Here is a 26,189-nt window from a genome sequence, read left to right on the forward strand (position 1 = left end):
ATAGCATAATGAAAATCGAATTATGATAGCCTAATGAGAAACAGTGTGGGCTCTAACAATCAGACTTTCCACTTGCATTAGGATTGGAGTTTTGTGTATTTCCGGTGAATATTGATATTTTAATTCAATGTGATCTATAGCGCTCACCTGTATTTTCCCCTAGAGTGAATCGCCTGTACTACAGTATTATTAGCCTATTCAGAAGTCTGTTCTTCCGGTGATGTGTTGTCTAACGCGGGGTCTTTGAAGGCGTGGGCTGTCAAAGCCGTTGTTGCGACGTTGGATTGTTATTCGTAGTTAAAAAAAGAAAGAATACATCCATGGTCGCCAGGCTGTCTCTCATACGACGGTATGCCATTCTCGGTTTAATTATCGTTGGATATATTATCTTTCAATTCACACGGTAAGACTTTATGGGCGGGTCTCGAGTGTTTGCAAAGTTTTGTCCTGTTTGTTGTTTTGTCATGGACCTGCAAATGCATCAATATGCAACCAGTATTCCAAACTGGTTATTTAAGTAAAAAATATTATAGGCAATGCTATTAAAGACAATTCATAATGAGAACATTTGATCAGATTGTTATTATTATTACACAGAAGAAGTAGGCCTATACCAGAGGTGAAAAAAAGAATATGCTATCAATAGTCTAATTAATTCAAAGCCATTCCATATCCTCCATTTAACCTATCATGAACTTTTACCTGACCCACCTGCCCTGGACCTTAACCTTGTGTAGACACTTCGCTTTTATTTTGCCGATTCTTATGGCACAGTGCAGTACTCATTCCACAGCATCGACAGTGTGAGCAATTCACTATGTAAATCTCCCGCATATTCAAATATAGATGTGCATTCTGGTCAGACAAGAAGAGTAGCATGCTTGTAGCGTATTTCATTATTCTTCACTGTGCTGAAAGCTTTGTTGATTTAACTAAAACTGTTGGGTATGTCTTGTATGRTTGTGACAAGTGTTATAAATACTTAGCTACTCACCTTAGATGCCATTGTCAAGTTCCTATAATTCCTATCTAGTCTAACTTTCTGGATTGACCAGCAGTTTGTCTTTCTCTTCCAGCCAACACCCAGATGTGGAGAGAATGAGCCAGAAAGAGGGACTGAGGGCCAACTCCTCTCAGTTCACTCTGGAGGGAGAGACCTTTCGCATCCTGGGGGGCTCTATCCACTATTTCCGCGTCCCCAGAGCCTACTGGGAGGACCGCCTGCTGAAGATGAGGGCGTGTGGGGTCAACACTCTCACCACGTAGGGACACACAGAACACCTCATGTCCTCTTATACCACCACTCACTGCAGCTCTACTATGGAGGGATACTGAGAATGACTGCTTTATCTTTCAGATATGTGCCATGGAACCTGCATGAGCCAGAGAGAGGGGTTTTCAACTTCCAGGACCAATTGGATTTAAAGTAAGCAAGACTTCCACTTTTTTATATGATTTTGTGATGAAAATGTTTGATAGAGCTGTTGAGCTTTGTCTCTGTGCTTTTCTCTTGTGTCTCTCAGGGCGTACATCAGCCTAGCAGCAGAGTTGGGGCTCTGGGTGATTCTGCGGCCAGGACCCTACATCTGTGCTGAGTGGGACTTAGGAGGGCTGCCCAGGTTAGATGTTCCCACGTTTTAACATTTTAGCCCAGGTTGGTTTAAGCTCCCTGAATGTATAGGTCCCCTTATACGACGTCTCATCCATTTTTCCTCATTAATTATTGTGATGCTCATTTCCAGTGTGGTGCTATTTCTCTCAGGTCTCTGGACAGACAGTCCCACATTCCTTATTAGTAATGTGGCTAAATAGAATCATAGATCTAAGAGGAAAACCAGATATTGCTCACACACACAGAGAATGAAAATAGTTATTTGCTGAGCTTTTCCCCCTGAATGAGAGTCATTTGATTGACTCTGATCATCATCTAAATGGATTGAGGAAGGGTAATTGGTCCAGAAAGATATCATTATGTACTACTAGGTTAACCAGGTTATAGATATTTGGAAATCCATTAAACTCACACTGCGTTATGAAGCAATCAATGCACTCATTATTCATTACTGCCATCAGTGCAACCAGTATTGAAATGTAACTGCATACATTATTGATAACATTAGAGAGTTGTTATGTATTGCTTTCTTCCTAGTTGGTTGCTGCGTGATCCAGACATGAAGTTGAGAACAACCTACCCAGGTTTCACAGAAGCAGTTGACTCCTTCTTTGATCAACTCATTCCAAGAGTTGCACCGTATCAGGTTCATCTTTTCTCACTACTCTTCTATTAAGTGCACTTGGGTTTCCAGTTTTCCGGTTCAATTGTGTGTGACAACGATGTCACCGCATAGATATGGTCGTTGATAAGGGCTATCACAATACTAAAATATTCTTAAAATGTGAAGCTTGATGTTTTATCAATGCAATGCTTTGAAAATATATTCTTGTGACTTATTCTGGAATCAATTGAAAGCTCGCTCTTATTTGATTTATTATTTTAAACTCAGTACTCCAAGGGGGGCCCAATTATAGCAGTTCAAGTGGAGAACAAGTATGGCTCTTATGCAAAAGACATAGAATATATGCCATACATAAAGGAGGTAAGACAATGCAGTGAGTCTATTTTATTACACACACACGCATACACATAAATACACACCGTGCATCACTTTATCTTGACTTCACTACAACTACTTGCATTTTCAATAGTAGAATATCAACTTGGACATATGAGCATGATTGAGATGAGATCCTTGTTCTAGGCATTATTATCCAGGGGGATCGAGGAGCTGCTCCTGACCTCAGACAACCAGGATGGGTGGAACCTCGGGGGTGTGAATGGAGGTATTGTACTGACTGGACATACAGACAGACAGCTGCACTATAGTAGAGCCTCTGGCCCATCTGACTGCAGTCTCTGCCTGAACTGTAGTTGGTATTCTCCCATAACACAAGAGCTCTGTCTGTGCCAAGGACCGGTGTGTGTGTTAGGCAGCTGCTGTTAGGCTTCATTAGAACTGCTCCTTGACTAATTCCCTTTCCACTTGAAGCCTAAACACAAAGGAGACAGACGAGCCTGTGCTGTTTAGATGGATACAGATTATGCTAGGGAAAAAACATGACAAAAATATGATCTGTTAAAATGCAAAGCAGTTTCTTAAGCATGAGGTCACTGTAGTATCCCACTGGGCACACACTGGTTGAATCAACGTTGTTGCCACGTCATTTCAATGAAATGTGCCCAGTGGGATACTGTCATGCTGTATTTTATTTGTGTTTGTTGTGTATTTACTGTATGTACTGTTTAGTTTTTGTTTTCCGTCAATAGTTCTAGAAACCATCAATTTTCAGAAACTGAGCCCAGAGGGATTTAAGTATCTGGATGCAATTCAAGTGAGTGAATGTATTGAGGTGTGTTCAGATGATCGTCTACTAATATTTATCATTAGATTTATCCAGCTCCTGTATTGTAATTGATCAGTTATTCAGTTTCATCTTACACCTGTTGATAAAACAGAGGATATTAGCTATTTAGTCTTAATCTGTGAAATAAGTTGCTTTGAACCACAGTCTTTGGATGCCTATAGTCTTGGCCGAGTTTTTCAGAAGTTATCTGATTGGATTTCGGCAATCAGATAGGATTAAATGCAAAAACGCTTTTTGAGAAATGTTTGCTAATTTATGGAAAAAAACTGAAATACCACATTTACATAAGTATTCAGACCCTTTACTCAGTACTTTGTTGAAGCACCTTTGGCAGTGATTACAGCCTCAAGTCTTCTTGTGTATGATGCTACAAGCTTGGCACACCTGTATTTGGGGAGTTTCTCCCATTATTCTCTGCAGATCCTCTCAAGCTCTGTCAGGTTGGATGGGGAGCGTCTCTGCACAACTATTTTTAGGCCTCTCCAGATATGTTAGATCGGGTTCATGTCTGGGCTGTGGCTGGCCCACTCAAGGACATTCAGAGACTTGTCCCAAAGCCACTCCTACGTTGTCTTTGCTGTGTGCTTTGGGTTGTTGTCCTGCTGGATGGTGAACCTTCGCCCCAGTCTGAGGTCCTGAGTGCTCTGGAGCAAGTTTTCATCAAGAATCTTTGTACTTTGCTCCGTTCATCTTTACCTCGATGCTGACTAGTCTCCCAGTCTCTGCCGCTGAAAAATATCCCCACAGCATGATGCTGCCACCACCATGCTTCACCATAGGGATTTTTCCTCTAGACGTGACGCTTGGCATTCAGGCCAAATAGTTCAATCTAGGGTTCATCAGACCAGAGAATCTTGAGAGTCCTTAAAGTGCCTTTTGGCAAACTCCAAGCGTGCTGTAATGTGCCTTTTACTGAGCAGTGGCTTCCATCTGGCCACTCTACCATAAAGGCCTGAATGGTGGAGTGRTGCAGAGATGGTTGTCCTTCTGGAAAGTTCACCGATCTCCACAGAGGAACTCTGGAGCTCTGTCAGAGTGACTATTGGGTTCTTGGTCACCTCCTTGACCAAGGCCCTTCTCCCTGATTACTCAGTTTGGCCGGGCGGCCAGCTCTAGGAAGAGTCTTGGTGGTACCAAACTTCTTCTATTTACGAATGGGGACCTTCAATGCTGCAGAAATATTTTGGTACCCTTCTCCAGATCTGTGCCTCGACACAATCCTGTCTCGGAGTTCTACGGACAGCTACTTCGACCTCATGGCTTGGTTTTTGCTCTGACATGCACTATCAACTGTGGGACCTTATATAGACAGGTATGTGCTTTTCCAAATCATGTCCAGTCAATTGAATTTACCACAGGTGGACTCCAATCAAATTGTAGAAACATCTCAAGAATGATCAATGGAAACATGATGAGCTCAATTTCGAGTCTCATAGCAAAGGGTCTGAATATAAATAAGGTTTTCCTGTTTTTTATTTTTAATAAATGTGCAAAAATGTCAAAAACCTGTTTTCACTTCGTCATCGTGGGGTATTGTGTGTAGATTGATGGGGAAAACAAATAATTTGATCCATTTTAGAATAAGACTGTAACGTAACAAAATGTGGAAAAAGTGAAGAGGTCTGAATACTTTCTGAATGCACTGTACATTTTTAAAAACTGGGCCCTGATGTTCATGGAGTAAATACTGTGTCTACAAGGAGTAACATATATCTTGTTTATTTCTACCTCTCTGTTGAACATTCCCTTTCCTAATTCCTCTAGCCACAGAAGCCCAAAATGGTGATGGAGTATTGGTCTGGGTGGTTTGACCTCTGGGGTGACCTTCACCATGTTTTTGCTGCTGAGGGTAAGTCATATTTCCTCAAGCAGCAGGACCTTTGCCACACCGCATGAGTCCCACTTAATAGATTGGTCACATGGTGCTTAGCATATGGTCAGTTCTCCTTTGTGATATGTTTCTGTCAGAAATTAATATGCTTTCCATGTGTGCTTATTTCAAGCCAAGCGTCATAAACTTTTATTCCCCCTAAAATTGTATTTTGAACCATGTAGTCAATTTCAACTGAACCAAGCTGTGATTTGTATACTGTTTTATAATGTGTTATGCTTTTATACTGGCCTTCAGTGTCTAGAACGTTCAAAATAAATGGAAATAGCAAAGTCCCTATGGTCACCCTACATGTGTATATACACTCAATAGAAGAGTATTCCATGCAGTGCATACATGTGTGAATCATTTTCTCTCAGCAGGGAACAGTACACTATGTGAAAGGGCTACTGACTAACTGTTTAATACACACACACACACACGCCTTCCGCATAACACTGTAGCCACTGCTTGCGTTGGGATATTTTGGTCATGATGGTGATTTAAAAGAAACTCACTTTTCACAATTTCAGTGCATCACTGCAGTAAAAGCTTGTCAGTTGTCATACAGCTTGGCACTCAGTTGTGGATGTGTATTAATGTCATGTAGATTCTCCAGACTGTCCTTCTTATGTTGAACAACAGCCACTGATGACTCGGGTCCCCAGGCCTGGTTTTGTCCTGTCATTGTCAGCAGCATCCACGTCTATCTCGCACACACAAGATCAAAATCAAATCAAATTGTATTTGTCACATGCGCCGAATACAACAGGTATAGTAGACCTTACCGTGAAATGGTTACTTACAAGCCCTTAACCAACAATGCAGTTCAAGAAATAGAGTTAAGAAAATATTTACTAAATAAACTAAAGTAAAAAATAAAATAGAAAGTAATACAATAAAATAACAATAATGATTCTATAGATGGGGTGCCGGTACCGAGTCAATGTGCGAAGGCACAGGTTAATTGAGGTAATTTGTACATGTAGGTAGGGGTAAAGTGACTATGCATAGATAATAAACAGCAAGTAGCAGCAGTGTCAATGTGAACAGTCCTGGTGGCCATTTGATTAATTGTTCAGCAGTCTTATGCCTTGGGGGTAGAAGCTATTAAGGAGCCTTTTGGACCTAGACTTGGCACTCCGGTACCACTTGCCGTGCGGTAGCAGAGAGAACAGTTTATGACTTGGGTGACTTGCTAATCAAGGCATGCTCTGTCACTCCATGCTTGTTATTCATTATCCGGCTGCCCTTGATTTAAATCAGTAAAGTCAGCTCAATTTGAATGTCTAATTAAACATTTGACTATGTTCTAAACTCAGCAAAAAAGAAACATCCTCTCACTGTCAACTGGGTTTATTTTCAGAAAACTTAACATGTATAAATATTTTTATGAACATAACAAGATTCAACAACAGAGACATAAACTGAACAAGTTCCACAGACAAGTGACTAACAGAAATGGAATAATGTGTCCCTGAACAAAGGGGGGGGGTCAAAATCAAAAGTAACAGTCAGTATCTGGTGTGGCCACCAGCTGCATTAAGTACTGAAGTGCATCTCCTCCTCATGGACTGCACAACGTTTGTGCCCATAGGCCGACGTTGTTGCCGGTGAGGACCTGCCTTACAACAGGCCTACAAGCCCTCAGTCCAGCCTCTCTCAGCCTATTGCAGACAGTCTGGGCACTGATGGAATGATTGTGCGTTCCTGGTGTAACTCGGGCAGTTGTTGTTGCCATCCTGTACCTGTCCCGCAGGTGTGATGTTCGGATATACTGATTCTGTGCAGGTGTTGTTACACGTGGTCTGCCACTGCGAGGATGATCAGCTGTTTGTCCTGTAGCGCTGTCTCACAGTACAGACATTGCAATTTATTGCCCTGTCCACATCTGCAGTCCTCATGCCTCCTTGCAGCATGCCTAAGGCACGTTCACGCAGATGAGCAGGGTCCCTCGGCATCTTTCTTTTGGTGTTTTTCAGAGTCAGTAGAAAGGCCTCTTTAGTGTCCTAAGTTTTCATAACTGTGACTTTAATTGCCTACCGTCTTTAAGCTGTTCCACAGGTGCATGTTAATTCATTGTTTATGGTTCATTCAACAAGCATGGGAAACAGTGTTTAAACCGTTTACAATGAAGATCTGTGAAGTTATTTGGATTTTTACGAATTATCTTTTAAAGACAGGGTCCTGAAAAAGGGACGTTTCTTTTTTTGCTGAGTTTATATCAGAAGTTCACAAACTTTTTCCCACGGTGCCCCCCTTCCAGAATTGGAGAACATTAGGGAACATCCCTACCCCCCAACAATGTCTGTGGTCTTAAAAAACGAAATAAAAAAATGTTAGCTGACATGGGCTAGTTGATCTGGACATTTCTGACAAGTTATAAATAGCTCTCTAAGGTATGCAATGACTAACATGACAAGAGGAACTGATGATGCACTACCCAATTTTGATATTGCACCTTGTGCATTCTACTATTACAACTTTCAAGAGTAAGTTTAATGCCAGACTGAGTTCCTTAATTGAACAAAAAGGTTGGGAACCACTGTTCTATGCAATATGTTTAGCTAATCAGTATGTTGAGGTAGGAGATTTTGAATAGGGATCGGGTTGTTCCTATAATGACTTACAGTTAAATGTAATAAGGTGTGGCGGGGTTTAATCCATATTGCAATTGAACTGATTTTAAGGGCAATAGGGTGCTTGGAACGAGATCAATTGCTTGTCAAATGTTATCATACTTTTTGTTTTACTCTTGGGCTACCTGCCACAGCTCTTGAATATAGAGGTAGAGTTTATAGCAATGGATATGATACAGCTATTACGTGCACCAGGTCTTGTAGTTCTACTATGTCTCTGTACCCATCAGTAGTAAGTTCTCATTTGTCACCCTTCTTTGGCAGACATGGTTGCTATTGTGACGGAAATCCTGAAACAGGACGCATCAATCAATATTTACATGTTCCACGGAGGAACAAATTTTGGCTTCATGAACGGGGCCTTTGCAATTGCCACGCCCATGCCTAAGCCAATGGTAACAAGCTATGGTAAGTTCTATTTGGATCTTTGTTTTAATATCAATATGTTCTCATAGTTTACCTTGTTATTTCTCTTTATTGAAACATACCTTTGATAAGGATCGTGCACCAGCCAGTTATACAGGCGGTGTTACAGTAATGCACCGTCATTGTACTGTTAGTAAAGGCCAGTAGATGGTGCTGTCACTCCTCAACAGTGCTTGACCTCAGGCTGCATTTTAGCACTCACTGCATAATTAATTCATCAGCTAATAAAATGCATGGGAAATATAAAAGAAAGACTGCATGATGGGTTTTATATCCTGTTTGGGACTGTTGACATTGTAACGACCTCGCTACTCAGAGGAGAATGACATTGATGTCAAACACAGTAACAGTGGCACATTGGCACCTGCTCTTTGACCTTCAAGTTTATCAGTAGTCTGTATTTGCATTTTATTTTCTCCACTGCCTCTTGCCTCCATCCAAACTCCTGCAGCCGTATCTGTCAAGATAACCACAAAATATGTCTCCTGCTGGCTGAGATGTTTGAAAGGAGCAGAGTGAAACTCATCGGACACGGGAGGAGGTATCCCCGCCTCTTGCTCCTCGTGCCTCTTGCTGTTCTGATAGTAGCATTATCTTTTCAGATTACGATGCTCCGTTATCTGAGGCAGGGGATTACACCACCAAGTACACTCTTCTGAGGAATGTATTGAGCCGCTACCACAGTGAGTGTCGCCGTGAGGGGCTCTTTGTATCGTTCTCCAAAGTCACTTAGTAAGGCCCTATGGGGAACATTGAGTCTGTCTTGCCCAATCAGAGATGAGTGTGTGAGATTGATGCTGGGTATGGTGAGCTACAGGAGCGTTTCTATAACTCCCCTCCCCCCTCCTGGGTGCATGTTTTTGTTTTTTGCCCTAGCACTACAAAGCTGATTCAAATAACCAACTCATCATCAAGCGGGGAGGAGGGCAGGGACACACACRCAGGAACGAGTTTGAGGTACCCTGGACTACAGTACAGCAGGGATAGGAGGGGACATCAGATTAACAGTTTAGGGACATGCCCCACCTCCCACCCCTCAAACATACAGTCAGAGCAATCTTACATTTATCCAGCCTCCCGGTAAACTAAGATCTACAGGGCTATCTTAACATGTTTCATCCTTACGTTGTGCAGTATGTTGAACAATGAGCATTGGCCTGGATGAGAGTGGTCACTAAAGCGTACGTCTATGTTCTATTCAGCACCACATACTGTATACATTACCTAATTCTGTATTTAGATCCAACTTGATATATGCTATTGTTTGGCTCTCAGCTCATATGAGTTTCATGAGTCAAGCATACCCTGTGTAAGTAAGTAGCCTTGCACAAGCCTTGGCTTTTGCAAGCCGGAATGGTTTATAGGAGCAGGAGCCTATCTCCTGTTTCTATAGAATGAGGCACCTTAATGTACAGTACAAGTACACCCCCTGGACAGGACGCTAGGGCTTTTGGCTCAGCTCATATGAGTTTTGTGAGTAATGCATACCCATAGTCACAAACTAAAACATTATCTCTAATAATTGACCATAAATAGAACGAAAATACTGTCAATTGAATATCTAACACTTGGTTTAATAACAATATTAAATAAATAGTATTGTTCTTCAGAATGGACAATAGATGCTGTAGTGGTTAAAAGCCAAGTTAATATGATTTGATTATGCATGTGGCAGGCAGTCCAACGTGCACAACATTCTTTAAATTGAGTTCAAATATCAATCCACTGTAGAATCCAATGACATTAAAGTTTCAAGTTTATAAACTGCAGCTGATGATAACTTTGTCAGGCAGCTCACACAATATCAAACAGCAAAAGTGTGAAATGGCAATTTGCTCTATAGAAATACTTGGCTTTTAAACTCAGAATGCCATTTCAGGACTAGGTGATTTTTGCCACCCATTAGCCCCTTTTAGTGGCCCAGATGTTGAACATAGTGGTAGCGGAGCACTTTCCACCAATAACCTTAAGTGGCTGCAGGTTTCTCAGAGTGCTTCAACACCTTAAAGAGGGCTGGAGGACATCTCTTACAGAGCACCAACATTCAGCTCCAACAGTTGGAAAAGGGAGAATGGGTATGATTGTGTGTGTGACATGTACTACCAGCTGGATTCTGCTACTGCTGTCAAGCTCAGATGTTTCCCCAGTAATTATCTTAAAAACCTGGATTATTTCCTGAGTCACAGATGTTTTCCACTTCTGTATTGATCTGGAGTTGTCATTTGTCACATACCACTGTATGCAGAGGTCAAAATGATCATATGAAATGATTATGTTGTGACAAAAAGAAATAGATTTAATTATCTTGTAATCAATCATTTATATTATTATCTAGCAATGACACAGTCTGAATAAACAGTTCATTTTCAATATATAACTCCAGCTAGTAGTTAGGTTTGTTAAAATAGAGCCTTAACACAATATACCGCTATATATACATAGGTTCAGGGGTTTGTCAGAAATATTTGTGCTATTTTCACTATTACAATTATTGGCGCACTTGCTGGCGTTCACTGGGTTTTGATGAATAAACACGGCCCCTCACTGGCCAATCAGAACGTGCTCCTTGGCGAAATATCAAGTTGTGTATTTACGGTCTTTTATGTATTGCCTTGGAATCACCTCCAATTCCAACGTTAGTCTGTCATAGTTTGTTAAATGGCTTACAGAAACGAAATAACAAAATGTAGAACCAAATACATTAACTTGAACCCATTTGCAGTCCACGTTCTAAGTAATTGCGTGGCTTCAATAGCATTCACACTGATATAGGAGCTCGGCCTACACTTCATTATTGACAAGGCCTCAAAAAGAGAACGAATAATTCAATTCAAATTCTAAACAAAACTTGTTTCAAATAGGTTATGTCACACTTACAGGCACCATAATTTCTCCACATGGGCATAGAATATTAAAACAACGCAGACTATGGAGGGTTTTACGCACATCCAAACTTTTCACAGTAGCTGGACAAAGATCCAATATAAAAAGAAAGGGAGAATGTCCACTCACTGTTATACTGCTCCCAAATAGGCCTGTGTTTTATGAACATAAATCAGAACCATTTTACAGATCACATTCACACATCTCCAGATGTTACTATCAAGGCACAAGGCGAGACCCAAATGCAGACACAGGAGGCAGATGGTTGGAGTCTTACAATGTTTATTAATCCAAAGGGGTAGGCAAGAGAATTGTCGTGGACAGGCAAAAAGGTCAAAACCAGATCAGAGTCAAGAAGGTACAGAGTGGCAGACAGGCTTGTGGCCAAGGCAGGCAGGTACAAAGTCCAGAAACAGGCAAGGGTCAAAACCGGGAGGACTAGAAAAGGGAGAATGCAAAAAGCAGGAGACCGGGAAAACAGAGAGACAGGAAACACAGGGATAAATACACTGGGGAAAATAAGCGACACCTGGAGGACAGGTGAAACAGATCAGGGTGTGACAGTTACATTGCATGCACGGATGTTGTAACAATACAACCAGCAAGGTGAATCATTCTAATACAATTTGTTGTAGTACAATTCAATGAAAAACAAGCACGTAAAAAAACAAACAGACATGCAATAAATGTAAAATGTAATGATMTCATAAAAAGATTCGCATTGCTGTTGAAACAGCCTTCGTTATAGTATGCCTAATGGAGGGTTTGAGTTTTGAACATATGAAACGGGAAAAAAACTATTGTTAAAGGTTACAGATCAAATCAAGTTTATTTTATATAGCCCTTCGTACATCAGCTAATATCTCGAAGTGCTGTACAGAAACCCAGCCTAAAACCCCAAAGGAAAAACTCCCTAGAAAGGCCAAAACCTAGGAAGAAACCTAGAGAGGAACCAGGCTATGAGGGGTGGCCAGTCCTCTTCTGGCTGTGCCGGGTGGAGATTATAACAGAACATGGCCAAGATGTTCAAAATGTTCATAAGTGACAAGCATGGTCAAATAATAATCAGGAATAAATGTCAGTTGGCTTTTCATAGCCGATCATTAAGAGTTGAAAYCAGCAGGTCTGGGACAGGTAGGGGTTCCATAACCGCAGGCAGAACAGTTGAAACTGGAARAGCAGCAAGGCCAGGTGGACTGGGGACAGCAAGGAGTCATCATGCCCGGTAGTCCTGACGTATGGTCCTAGGGCTCAGGTCCTCCGAGAGAGAGAGAGAAAGAAAGAGAGAAGGAGAGAATTAGAGAGAGCCAAGATTTTCAAAATGTTCATAAATGACAAGCATGGTCAAATAATAATCAGGAATAAATGTCAGTTGGCTTTTCATAGCCGATCATTAAGAGTTGAAAYCAGCAGGTCTGGGACAGGTAGGGGTTCCATAACCGCAGGCAGAACAGTTGAAACTGGAARAGCAGCAAGGCCAGGTGGACTGGGGACAGCAAGGAGTCATCATGCCCGGTAGTCCTGACGTATGGTCCTAGGGCTCAGGTTCTCCGAGAGAGAGAAAGAAAGAGAGAAGGAGAGAATTAGAGAGAGCATACTTAAATTCACACAGGACACTGGATAAGACAGGAGAAGTACTCCAGATATAACCAACTGACCCTAGCCCCCCGACACATAAACTACTGCAGCATAAATACTGGAGGCTGAGACAGGAGGGGTCAGGAGACACTGTGGCCCCATCCGATGATACCCCCGGACAGGGCCAAACAGGAAGGATATAACCCCACCCACTTTGCCAAAGCACAGCCCCCGCACCACTAGAGGGATATCTTCAACCACCAACTTACAATCCTGAGACAAGGCCGAGTATAGCCCACAAAGATCTCCACCACAGCACAAACCAAGGGGTAACTTCTGAATAACTTCTGAATATGATGTTCACTGGTATTCACCTGAGGTTCTCATCTCTCGTTTCATGATGGGAATGAAAAGTAGCCTACATCATGGAGGGGGTTTTACGCACGTCCAAAATGGGACCTGTATGGCTAAAATAARGTGGGCCTGCCTACAATGCATAGATACAAAGGGAATGTCAGCTCACTGTTTTACTCCTCTCAAACGTTATATTTTAATAAAGGTTTGYCGATTAAGATTTATTTCCAAACGGTCTCAGGAGCCAAAAATGTTATGGACAGTCTTGACTTGCATTTGGCAGGGGAGGAAAGCCCTTAATTGAGAGGGGAGGCTATGCTAGATTTTTAACCAAATAAAACAAAATGGGAGAAAACATTTAGTTTTTTATGTTTCTAAATACGAAGTACGCAGGCACCAAAAGCACATTAGGCTACTCTTGGTCCATGCGCATATGGGCAGTGTGCTGGATAGGCTGCGTTTCCACTGCCAAAATTCATGCCGTAACCAACTGCGTTACCAATAAAACCAGCTTTTGGTTGGTCTTAAATATCCCTACCAGCCCTGCCTGAAATTAGCACTTTGGATCTGTCACGCCCTGACCGTAGAGAGCTTTTTATGTCTCTATTTTGGTTTGGTCAGGGTGTGATTTGGYTGGGCATTCTATGTTCTTTTTTCTATGATTTGTATTTCTGTGTGTTTGGCCGGGTGTGGTTCTCAATCAGAGGCAGCTGACTATCGTTGTCTCTGATTGAGAACCATACTTAGGTTGCCTTTTCCCACCTGTCTGGGTGGGTAGTTGTCTATGTGGAGTTGCATGTCAGCACTCGTTCTAGTTAGCTTCACGTTCATTTTTGTTACTTTGTTCAGTGTTCTTCCTTTATTAAAAAGAAGAATGTATTCATATCACGCTGCGCCTTGGTTTCCTCAATACGACGAYCGTGACAGGATCATGTTCTGATATAAGACTGGTAAATTGCCGAACCTGGCGTTAGGGCTTGATAATACCAGTAAGCCAGTTTCTACATGACAAAATTGCAAACAAACGTGCGTTTGACACTAGCGCTGAAAATAGAGCCCTTAGAGTGTATTGATGTTCCTACAAACCCTCTGCTCATGTTGGTAAACTCAAAAGTACAGTTTATATCCACCAAGAGACTCCCACTCCCCCGCATGTTCTATATCTGACTATGTCTGTGTGTCTCAGGTGAGAAGCTTCCTGAGGTTCCCTCCCTCCAGGCCAGGAGAGTGTATGAGCCTGTCATCATTCAGAAGCATCTGTCACTGTGGGAGAGCCTGCAGTTTACTGAGAAGGTGAGCAGCTAGGGCCCAAGTAGCATGCTGTCTGCTGTAACCTGGCCTGGACTGCTTGGTTGTATACAGTTGCACTAGACTTGGTTGTATACAATATCACAATAATTGGTTGTATATGTATCACTAGAATTAGATGTACACTGTATCACTAGATGAGACCTCCTTACATGCTCTCTTCATTGTATATTTTCTGGGCAAATGTAGCAGTGTGTCTGGTACTTGCGTAAACCATTAATTATTCACTAGCCATTGCTGTAATTTGCTCCCTTATGAGACGACAATTACTTTCCCACCATCTAAATCCAGACAATTGTAGAAAGAATGTATTTCATAATTATGGTAATTGGCTGTCTAAAAATGYACATTGACCTTTATATTATACAGTGCTTTGGAAAGTATTCATTTGTTTATGTTACAGCCTTATTCTAAAAGGTATTAAATTGTTTTTTTCCCCTCATCAATCTACACACAATACCCCATAATGACAAAAATAGTTTTTTTGAAATGTTTGCTAATTTATTAAAAATTAAAAACAGAAATATCACATTTACATACGTATTCATACCCTTTACTCATGTCACGATCGTCATAATAACTYGACCAAAGCGCAGCGTGATCTGGGTTCCACATCTTTATTTCTATGTGAACCTCAAAGCAAAACATAACAATAAACGAACAAAACGAAATGTGAAGCTACAATAATGCTCACAGGCAACTATACATAGTCAAGATCCCACAAAGCACAATGGGGAAATGGCTGCCTAAATTTGATCCCCAATCAGAGACAACGATAAACAGCTGCCTCTGATTGGGAACCATACCAGGCCAACATAAATCATTAATCACCTAGATTAATATAACCCACCATAGTCACTGTCACGCCCCAACCAACATAGAGAATAAACAGCTCTCTATGGTCAGGGCGTGACAACTCAGTACTTTGTTGAAGCACCATTGGCAGCGATTACAGTATTGAGTCTTCTTGGGTATGTCTCTACAAGCTTGGCACACCTGTATTTGGGGAGTTTCTCTCATTCTTCTCTGCAGATACTCTCAAGCTCTGTCAGGTTGGATCGGGAGATATGCTGTACAGCTATTTTCAGGTCTCTCCAGAGATGTTCGATCAGTTACAAGTCCAGGCTCTGACTGGGCCATTCAAGAACACTTGTCCTGAAGCCACTCCTGCGTTGTCTTGGCTGTGTGCTTAGGGTCATTGTCCTGTTGCCCCCCAGTCTGAGTTCCTGAGTGCTCTGAAACAGGTTTTCATCAAGGATCTCTCTGTACTTTGCTCCGTTCATCTTTCCCTCAATCCTGACTAGTCTCCCAGTCCCTGCCACTAAAAAACATCCCCACAGCATGATGTTGCCACCACCATGCTTCACCGTAAGGATTGGCCAGGTTTTCTGCAGACGTGACGCTTGGAATTCAGGCCAAAGAGTTCAATCTTGGTTAAATCAGACCAGGGAATCTTGTTTCTCATGGTCTGAGAGTGTTTAGGTGCCTTTTGGCAAACTCCAAGCGGGCTGTCATGTGCCTTTTACTGAGCAGTGGCTTCCGTCTAGCCACTCTACCATAAAGGCCTGACTGGTGGAGTGCTGCAGAGATGGTTTTCCTTCTGGAAGGTTTTCCCATCTCCACAGAGGAACTCTGGAGCTCTGTCAGAGTGACCATTGGGTTCTTGGTCACCTCCCTGACCAAGGCCCTTCTCCCCCGATTACTCAGTTTGGCTGGGCGGCCATCTCTAGGAAGAGTCTTGGTGGTACCAAACTTCTTCTATTTACGAATGGGGACCTTCAATGCTGCAGAAATATTTTGGTACCCTTTCCCAGATCTGTGCCTCGACACAATCCTGTCTCCGAGCTCTACGGACAATTCCTTCGACCTCCTGGCTTTGTTTTTGCACTGACATGCACTGTCAACTGCGGAACCTTATATAGACAAGTATGTGCCTTTCCAAATCATGTCCAATCAATTGAATTTACCACAGGTGGACTCCAATCAAGTTGTAGAAACAGCTCAAGGATGATCAATGGAAACAGGATGCATCTGAGCTAAATTTCGAGTCTCATAGCAAAGGGTCTGAATACTTATGTAAATAAGGTATTTCAGTTTTTTATTTGTAATACATTTGCAAAAATGTTTTTAAAAAACTGTTCGCTTTGTCGTTATTGGGTATTGTGTGTAGATTGTTGAGGACAAAAAACATTGAATCCATTTTAGAATAAGGCTGTAACGTAACAAAATGTGGAAAAGTCAAGGTGTCTGAATACTTTCCGAAAACACTGTATATACACTGCCACTGTATTCATACCCCTCGACTTATTTCCCATTTTGTTGTGTTAGCCTGAATTCAAATGGATTAAATAGATTTTTTGTCCTCACCCATCTACACACTTATTTTTTAATACATTTTTGCACATTTAATGAAAATTCTATACGGCCAGCATCTTGAGTCGCCTCTTCACTGTTGACGTTGAGACTGGTGTTTTGCGGGTACTATTTAATGAAGCTGCCAGTTGAGGACTTCTGAGGCGTCTGTTTCTCAAACCAGACACTCTAATGTACTTGTCCTCTTGCTCAGTTGTGCACCGGGGCCTCCCACTCCTCTTTCTATTCTGGTTAGAGCCAGTTTGCGCTGTTCTGTGAAGGGAGTAGTACACAGCGTTGTACGAGATCTTCAGTTTCTTGGCAATTTCTCGCATGGAATAGCCTTCATTTCTCAGAACAAGAATAGGCCGACGAGTTTCAGAAGAAAGTGCTTTGTTTCTGGACATTTTGAGCCTGTAATCGAACCCACAAATGCTGATGCTCCAGATATTCAACTAGTCTAAAGAAGGCCAGTTTTATTGCTTCTTTAATCAGAACAACAGTTTTCAGCTGTGCTAACATAATTGGAAAATGGRTTTCTCATGATCAATTAGCCTTTTAAAATGATAAACTTGGATTAGCTAACACAACGTGCCATTGGTACACAGGAGTGATGGTTGCTGATAATGGGCCTCTGTATGACTATGTAGATATTCCATAAACAATCTGCCGTTTCCAGCTACAATAGTAATTTATAACGTTAACAATGTCTACACTGTATTTCTGATCAATTTGATGTTATTTTAATGGACAACAATATGCTTTTCTTTCAAAAACAAGGACATTTCTAAGTGACACCAAACTTTTGAATGGTAGTGTATGTAAATTAGATATTTCTGTATTACATTTTCAAACATTTCAAAAAACATGTTTATATTTATATCCATTTTGAATTCAGGCTGTAAGACAACAAAATGTGGAATAAATCAAGTGGTATGAATACTTTCTAATGTCACTATCATATAATATATAATCATGTCAGATTAGATAGAATGTTGTTCTTGTTTTGTCCTGGTGTAGCCCTTGAAGTCAGAGAAACCAGTCAACATGGAGAACCTTCCTGTCAACAATAACAATGGTCAGTCCAACGGCTACACTCTGTATGAGACCATAATCCACAGCGGAGGCCTTCTGAACTCCATGAACAATGTTAGAGACAGAGCCCTGGTGAGTACAGACAGACACAGCTACATGGTATTATATCATAATTATTTAATGGTATTAGCAAACGTCAAGTACCCTATGATGTACACCCTATGTCAGTAGATTATTTGTACTAATACATTTCTCTTGTCTTCTAGGTGTTTGTGGACAAACTCTATGTTGGAGTTCTGGACTATAAGACGCTGGAGTGTGCTCTGCCTGATGGAAAGGTATAGTGATAGTGTGTGTTTTGGGCAGCAGGTAGCCTAGTGGAGAGAGTGTTGTGCCAGTAACCGAAAGGTCGCTGGTTTGGATATCCGAGTTGACAAGGTGAAAAATCTCTCGATGTGCCCTTGAGCAAGGCACTTAACCCTAATTTGCTCAAGGGGCGCCGTACTACTATGGCTGACTGTAAAACAACACATTTCACTGCAGCTATCCGGTGTATGTGACAATAACACATKTTTTTTAAAGGTGTATTCAGGCTATAGGGGTGCTGCTGAGCTGCTTTCAAAACTGGCTAGTTAATATTCAACACCATGTTAGAGGTGAAAGCTTCTGGTGATGCTGATAAATGCGTTTGTCACTAAGGTGCTAGGATTATTCCAACAGAAAGTTTTCAGTCAAATGTTGTTCTGACAAAGAGGAATCACAATCACTAACTTTTCTCCCGCCTGTTAATGGAAAACAAGTCCATGCTGCTTTTCTATCACACAGCAGCAGATTGGATTTATCTGCAGTCCAACTGAAAGCAACATGTTTCCTCTATTGTCTTTATTTAGTCTGCTTTGCATTGTGCACTGTAGATAACACCTCCAATTGTTTCCACATCTTTTATGTACTTTTCATTGAAGGGGGAGAGAACATTGAGTTTACTTGTGGAGAACTCTGGGAGACTGAACTATGGTAAACTCCTAGATGAACAGCGTAAAGGTAATTCAATAGTTTAACCTACTGTATCTGGGTCAGTGATAGCCTTGTGGTTGTATAACTAGACACATCTATTAGTAAATCCTTTCAGAATAGGTGCTCAAAAGCAGCTAATTAACCACTGAATGTAGAAAATCAAAGACAGCCTTGGCTTATTTTTCAGGTCTTGTCGGAGACATTGAGTTGAACAATACCCCGCTACGAGACTTTATCATTCATAGTCTGGATATGAAGCCTGGCTTTGTAAATAGGTTTGTACTGATCATGTACATCTTTCAATTTCCGTCTTCATGTTTATTTGTTCTGTTCTGAGTCTCTGTCATTGCTCGTGCCTAGCTCTGATTCTGTTGATTTGATTATCTTCTTGGTTCTCACTGAGCGTAGAATTACAATGCCAGATTGCAGAAATAACAGCTTTTTCATGTGGTTTCCCAATACCATGTTAAAACCACATTATAATCAACTGGGAAATTAGCGCCGTCTTGAAAATGCCTGCTCACTGAGAACAACACGACATCAAAAGATCAGAAGTGGAATTAAACCATTTACATATCCATGACTGAAGCCATGCCATTGTACACTCTCGCAAATGATCTTGTTACATGAATAAATATGACGAGAAATTGTATTAGTCAGTAATTTCCTGTGTTATAGTAGGGTGATCTCGTCCCATGTTTCAGACTGAGTGCATCAGGCCAGTGGAACTCTGTTTTCCAGAAGCCTTCCTTCCCAGGGTTTTTCCACGGCAAGCTGTATGTGGGTGGCCATCCCAGAGACACCTTCATCAGACTGCCTGTGAGTAAAGCAGCCCAAAGGCTCTATGGTTATGGAAGACAGCACCACCTGTCCATACTGTTTATTGATGCATAGTGTAGTAGGCCTATCTCTGGTTTATTCATAGCTAGTGTATTAGGCATCACACACTCTGAACTCTGATTTTCAAGTCACTGATTACAGTGTTTTTTTTATCCACAGGGTTGGAGTAAAGGAGTGGTCTTTATCAACGGGCAGAATCTTGGACGCCACTGGTTCATGGGGCCCCAGCAAACCCTCTACCTCCCCGCCCCCTGGCTTAACCGAGGAAACAATCAGGTACTGATGCCGTAACTGTTACTGAAAAATCTCCCTCACCCTCCACAGGAGTTCCCTCAGATGCCTCTGTTAGGAACATCACAGGTCAACAATTTTGATATACAGCTATAGCAGCTGGACCACCCAGTGGGTTTGATGATATTGAACTTGGCAGTGCTTTGCAGGAATAGTCCTCAGACGACTTCCCTTTCCTCTGAACATGTTGTCTCCACACCTCGGCACCCTACTGCTGTGTTGACCTCTGCTGTGTTTCAGAGCCTTTTGTTTTTCTTGATCTCAGGTTGTTGTCTTTGAGGAGCAGGAAGCTGATGGTAAAATCCAATTTGCCAGCGAGCCTGACCTTGGAATGGCTGTTGACGTACAGTGAGGATGGCCTGGTAGAATGGAGGTATGGTTAGGAGTTCCATCCTCTCACATTTCCACACTCTGCCTGCCATCAGGGACCTAGCTGGATAGCTACTCAGAATCGATGCACATCACTGCACATGGCATTTATTTCCTGTTGGGAAGCCCCAGCCTCTGAATGATCCAGACTAATTAAGCATCCTACTGGATCTTGCAAGCGTAACTGTGCCTTCATTATATTCGATGGGCCACGGCAATATCTGTTTTGTACTTGTTGTTTGTGTATTACCTTTTCATACTGTATGTCTTTCGTGAGAATTTTGTCAGAGGATACAAATTTGGAGATTTCAGGTATTTTAATGTATAGATGTTTGTCTGGATTTAAGGACACATACTTTCACTATGTCATTGTATTTCATTTGATTGGACAGCAAATACATAGATTGTGCTTTTGAGATGAACCAGTGACATGTGATGATGAATTAAACTGAACAATCAATGCAGTGGAGACTCTCAAATACAAAGACATTCGCGAAGTACTTCACTTTTCAGTTGTTTATTTGTCTTGATAAATGTCATATGGTATCTCTGAGATGGAGAAATGAACAACCTTTAGAGTTACATGCAGAAGAAGTGATTCACACAAGGATCGAAGATGACTGTAGATCAAAGTAGGTATAGGAAGGGGGAGTGTGATTTGCCCAAAGAAAGCATTTAGGGCCTAGTACAGTATGAGCCATCACCTTTGTTACATTATGTATGTACCACTACGAAGCTAAACACTGGATAAGGCTGTTCCATTACATTAAAGCCATTTCTGACTGTCAGAACAGTATCGCTCTTTGATCCAACTGTGAGAGTGTGAGAAAGCCAGAGATGTAAGGAGAAGTTTGAGTTTTGTACCGTCAGAGTACTACACTTAACTTATGATTCTATAAGTGATTAGAACAGTGTAGGAGCAAGCTCCATTAAATGTCCAAGAGATGAAATTGCACTTCCATTATGTATAACTCTTAGTGTGTCTGGGTTCATCTCTGCAGGGCTCTCTAGACAGGCCCTAAAATTTTTCCTAAAATCACATGAATGAACACAATCAATTCTAAGAAAGGTCATTAAAAATGAAGGCTATTGATAGCGATTGAAGTCAGAGCAATACAGAATTGATGGAAAATAATGAAATGTTGTGTCTCAGTTTGTTGGTGTTGCCCGCAGACCTAAATGTGACCTCAGAAGAGCTTGTCTGTGTGTGGTTTCTGAACCTCAATGGCTGAGAGGCACCGATGAGAAAAGAAGGGGGTGGGGGCAAACATGGACAAAGAAATGCTCAATTATAATTCAATTTGACAAGAGGACATTCATACTTCAAATAAATACATAAATAAATATATTTCTATTGATTTTCGCATAAATATACAGACTTTACTTGACATTTTGGAGAATGGAAACAGATCAGAAGACATTGATTCTTGCCTAATGAAGTTAATAGTACTGCTGTGCAATCCCAAAGCCTAAAGATGAGGTCAACATGAACATTAACYGCCACACATGTTGTTTGATCGCAAAACATTTGGTTTGAATTCCTCAATTAAATAATACTATTTAATAGAAATGATCAGAAATGACATGCTGGTGTATCCATTTGAATAGCAGTACCTGATGAGGGAGCATATTTTTGGGGGAGCTGTATCCGATGGGGGAACAGTACCTGATGGGAAAACTGTATCTGATCTAATACTGCCTTGGATAATTGAATAGGCCATAACTATCCTGGTCATTAATCTCCCTTTTTCATAGTTTGCCATTACTGTCTCCACCTACATTTGAGGGATTACTGGAAGGATACATTAAGAAATTGAAGCAGACATGAAACCTTAATACTGCAAAGGTATAGCTGAGCACGACACCAATTCACTTGTGCTTGTCATTACGTTTTGCCTGCTATATCCAAGAATTGTCACAAAGCGTGTCGCAAAACTAACTTCAACCCGTATATGGTACAGTTTTGTCAGGGCAAGAAACTAGGACTGAGCATGCATGCATAGAATGATGTTMCAGACTGGGGTTCTAGCATGGGGTATCTTGCTAGTAGTTGTACAAAGCAGAGGATCTTCTTCTAGTTTTCATGGTGTATTTGATTTGCCTTTTTTACTCGCTTACAGTTCATAGACCCATTAATGAATGATGGTCGTTTCTTGGAAACATTTTAGCATGATTGTCTGTCTACCGCTGATGAAACTGAGGTTAAGTATACAGTAACATTTCTACACTGCAGTGGGCTTATAGATTATTAGCTGTGATACGAGCACAAATATCTAATTTATGTAGGCAATACACACTGTGAACTTAGATGCTTTTGCACATTTTACTGTATATCTCGACTGTCAGTGCCTTTAGCTTAGATAACTTCAATTGCTTTCTGTTGTCCTACTCTACTAGTTAGCTACTGTGGTTATATAAACCAGCATACTATATGGCCATTTGCCAAACTGCTCATCATTGGGTAATGATAATACTGTAACATATGCACAAAGTTGGGTTAAACCTAACGTGGTAATGTGCTGTTATACTGTCCATGGCATGTGATTGAAAAACAGGAGTGAACATGTGCTATGCCAGTTGTCATACATTGAGGTGTTCTTTTGCAATGCCTAAGTCAATTCTTAGTTTTTATTTTACATTTATATAAATTCAGTTGTTACATTTTATCTGAGAGGACCTTACTATGAGTCCTCTAATTGTTCCTGTGTTAAATTAGTATGTACACGTGTTTCCACTTAGGAACACAGTCACTAGTGCTTTTAAGTGCTAAGTTAAGTTTTAGGACTTTGACCTGTAATATTGTGTCTCCCAAGAGTTAGGAGCCCATCTTGATGTCAGTTATTTCAAGTGAATAGCTTCAGTGCACACTGAATTACATGTCTGAGAATGACACTGAAAATTGATGGTTCCCCAGCTTTAGCTTTCAAAATGGAGGCAAGAGTCAGTCAGTAGTTTTGAACTAGCAAGAAAATGCATGTAAACACAAAAAACTAGCAAATTAAATAAAAGCAGACATAGTTTTAGTTATACAAAAAGGACATTCCTTCCCTTTTTGAACTTTCAGTGTTTGCTGAAAGTAGAATTGATCTTCTGAGAGATGACTTGTTCGGATTCTCCATGATTGTTCTGTCTGAAGACGTGGAGGCCATTGCAGTACATGTCTATTAAAGGTCTCTTACAGACCCTACTAAGATCTCAGGATCTCATGCCCTGCCCTGAAGATCCATGTCTATAGAGGGAAAGACAATGGATATCTCATTAGCCTGTTCAGGCCAGTAACGCTTCATCTCATTGGCTGCCTAACTCCCTCCCTCCCTGCAATGTTTGTGTTGTGCTGTCTCGTGTTAGGACACTACAGACGCAGTATGGTGCCATGCAGGTTCAGAGAGCATTGATCTCCCGTTGATCCTTAATCGCTCAGCTCTCACCGTCTGCTTCATGTTGGTGCTGCTGGCAACATTTAACCTGATAAATATTGCCATCTMGTACTAATCTGTGCTTTAATATGATGCATTTGTAATCCCAATATTAAAAGTGTTTAGTTTCAGTCAAGGGGATTAGGATTTGGCCCCCGAGGCAGTCTTTTCTGAAATGATTAAGACATGAACACTGTTTGCACTGGGAGATGGCCTCTTTTTCTTCTCAGGGTCCATATTAGACAACCACCTGGAACAGAGAGCAGGGACTCACTGAGAAATTACACACATTCATAATGAAGTCAATTTGCAGTACAGATCAATATAGTTGTAATAACTCTTTTAGCCCAAAAATGTGGGTGTCTGTAAAAGCAATGGATAATTTAAACAATATCCCAAAATGTGCTTATCATTGGTATACCATTTCCCTGTTCGCCAAAGGTCATACAAATATTTGTATATAAATCAGTAAAATAAGTCTGAGATGTGAATAATTTAATAATTTCTCTTTACCATCGCCCGAGGAGACAACGTCAAATCTCCACATTGGGGTCTGTAAATCCTTTCTTTCCCTCATTTACAAGGACAGGTTTTTCCGTCCTAGTGTGCCAAACGAGAATCTGTAGAGAAATATCAGAGAGTAGAATCAGCATCAGGCAGCACTCTCAGGATCGAACACACACCCATCCACTCCTCCTCTCTCCTCTCCTCTCTGCATGGGCGGTGGTGATGTTCTTCTGAGCATCTACTCCTAGATATAGCAACAAGAGCAGTACAGATGGTACAATAGGAAACCTATCTATAAGAATGTATTCTGGTGTGTCAGCACGACCTTGCTCAACATTATATGATAGTGAATAGAGAGTGCTCCTGTAGTGGAAAAATAAAAACTTGCTCTTCTTTTTTGCTCTTTGTAAGTGATGCAGCTCGGTTATTTTGGGTGCATCACATACCGGGAACTATAGCCCCAATCAAGCTTTTGGAGTGGGATGATTTGGCTCTGGAGACCGGACTCACATCCAGGAGAGTGATGGTGGAAATGAAACGACGTATAGAGCTCATTTTCTTCCCCTCAGTCTCTGAGCAGCCCTACCTTTCATCTCCTCCACCTCAGTAATGAATTATGCATGAGGCGTGTTTGAGCTGCCTCCACCAGGAGCCAACTCCCACTTTACCCAGGTGTAGATGAGGTTAATAGTCACACTTGCGTCTGAAGAGGTAGATTATAAGGAGGAGAGTTGCCGGAGCACGACTCATCCCCCATCCCTCGCCCTGTGCTCATCTGGGCTGAATGCATGCTAGGATGCCCCCCTGCTCTTTTCATCTACTCCCCTCCAGGAGTCCTGAATATAATCAGGCTGAATATCCCATAATGTGAGTGTGAGTGGTGGTGGGCTAAGGCCCCTGTCCGACTCCTCTCTGCCCAGGGAGAGGCTTAGCGGCTGGGGCTAGGGCCAGGGCCAGGCAGGGAACAGCGAGGCCGGAGATGAAGTGGGCATGAAACACCACACAGTGCCCTGAAGCCGTTTACAATCACACCCACTATGTGAGGGGAGCCTGCCAGTTACCTAATCGATCCGCTGACATTTTTAGCACCTGGTTATATATGAAGTTGTTTTGAAGAGAGTGAACTTGCCACTGCCTCTGCACTAAAGTTGGATCCACCAGAGGATCATCAGAGTATGGATTTCACATTTGCCTGACATTATATAAAATACAAACAGGTAAAATTATTATATTCTGGTGTAAAATGACAGAGTATAACATGCAAAAATAAAGCATCTATTTTGCTCGATCTACCTTAGTGCAATTAGATGCTTTGGGCTCCAGGTCGTTGAGTGTGACCAGCTCCCGGAGCAGGCTGCTCTCCTGGTAGCCTCCCTTCACTCCCCGCAGCTTGAAGTAGGCCTGGGGCTTGAAGAGGATGAGCCGCAGGTTGATGGCGAAGCCTGCCATGTCGATGGCAAAGGGCCGGTGAGGGTCAAATACGGTCTTCCAGCCGTACACCTTGCCTGCTGCGTTGACCTTGGGCGACTCATAGCGCAGACCACCAACGAAGGCCACGGGCCATACAGATACCTTCCTTGTTGACCTCATCTGGATAGAGAAGAAGAGAGGACAGAGAGAGTTAAGCATCTTTGCACTGTTTGTATTTTTAATGAACAGGATCAGTGTATCAGTGTCTATATGAGATGTGCCAACAAGGCAAGATACATTAATTACAGGAAACAATAGTTTTAATTCCAAACAATGATACAAATCGAGCCAGAAAATCTGAGAGCTATGATGTGTATGTTGCATGTATCACAGAAGCCTTACAGGGCCACCGTGCTGGACCCAGCCTAAGAAGAGTAAACGTGGACAGAGCTAAGTGGGTTTGAGGACCAGGGC

The 26,189-nt window shown here is 41.7% G+C and overlaps 1 protein-coding gene and 1 pseudogene across 4 annotated transcripts; one reads left to right on the forward strand and one right to left on the reverse strand.

Annotated features, from left to right (window-relative positions):
* Positions 1–126: 126 nt before the first annotated feature.
* Positions 127–20,887, forward strand: LOC111949484 (beta-galactosidase-1-like protein 2). Of its 4 annotated transcripts, none has more exons than XM_023966711.2 (19): positions 134–403; positions 1,077–1,262; positions 1,358–1,426; positions 1,524–1,619; positions 2,150–2,258; positions 2,505–2,597; positions 2,760–2,841; positions 3,326–3,390; positions 5,188–5,272; positions 8,197–8,340; positions 8,961–9,041; positions 14,360–14,466; positions 17,854–18,000; positions 18,135–18,206; positions 18,831–18,909; positions 19,070–19,157; positions 19,624–19,701; positions 19,882–19,998; positions 20,279–20,887. In XM_023966711.2, exons 1-19 carry the CDS (start codon positions 321–323, stop codon positions 20,394–20,396), a joined length of 1,899 nt encoding a protein of 632 aa, XP_023822479.1. In that variant the 5' UTR covers positions 134–320; the 3' UTR covers positions 20,397–20,887. The 4 variants fall into 4 exon arrangements, with proteins under 4 accessions (XP_023822482.1, XP_023822479.1, XP_023822478.1 ...); XM_023966710.2 differs by having other exon boundaries at positions 141–403; positions 19,587–19,701; XM_023966712.2 differs by lacking the exon at positions 2,505–2,597 and having other exon boundaries at positions 141–403; positions 19,587–19,701.
* LOC111982710 (galactosylgalactosylxylosylprotein 3-beta-glucuronosyltransferase 1-like) overlaps positions 20,884–26,189 on the reverse strand; it is a 119,675-nt pseudogene continuing 114,369 nt past the window's right edge.

Source organism: Salvelinus sp. IW2-2015, linkage group LG22, assembly GCF_002910315.2.
Source record: "Salvelinus sp. IW2-2015 linkage group LG22, ASM291031v2, whole genome shotgun sequence".
In the NCBI taxonomy this organism is placed as follows: Eukaryota; Metazoa; Chordata; class Actinopteri; order Salmoniformes; family Salmonidae; genus Salvelinus; species Salvelinus sp. IW2-2015.

Excerpts from the sequence above, each read along its gene's own strand:
- LOC111949484 (XM_023966710.2), top strand. The coding sequence starts at position 321 with ATGGTCGCCAGGCTGTCTCTCATACGACGGTATGCCATTCTCGGTTTA. Across the intron at positions 1,620-2,149 it reads GACTTAGGAGGGCTGCCCAG|TTGGTTGCTGCGTGATCCAG; the intron begins GTTAGATGTTCC and ends CTTTCTTCCTAG. Across the intron at positions 2,598-2,759 it reads ATATGCCATACATAAAGGAG|GCATTATTATCCAGGGGGAT; the intron begins GTAAGACAATGC and ends TCCTTGTTCTAG.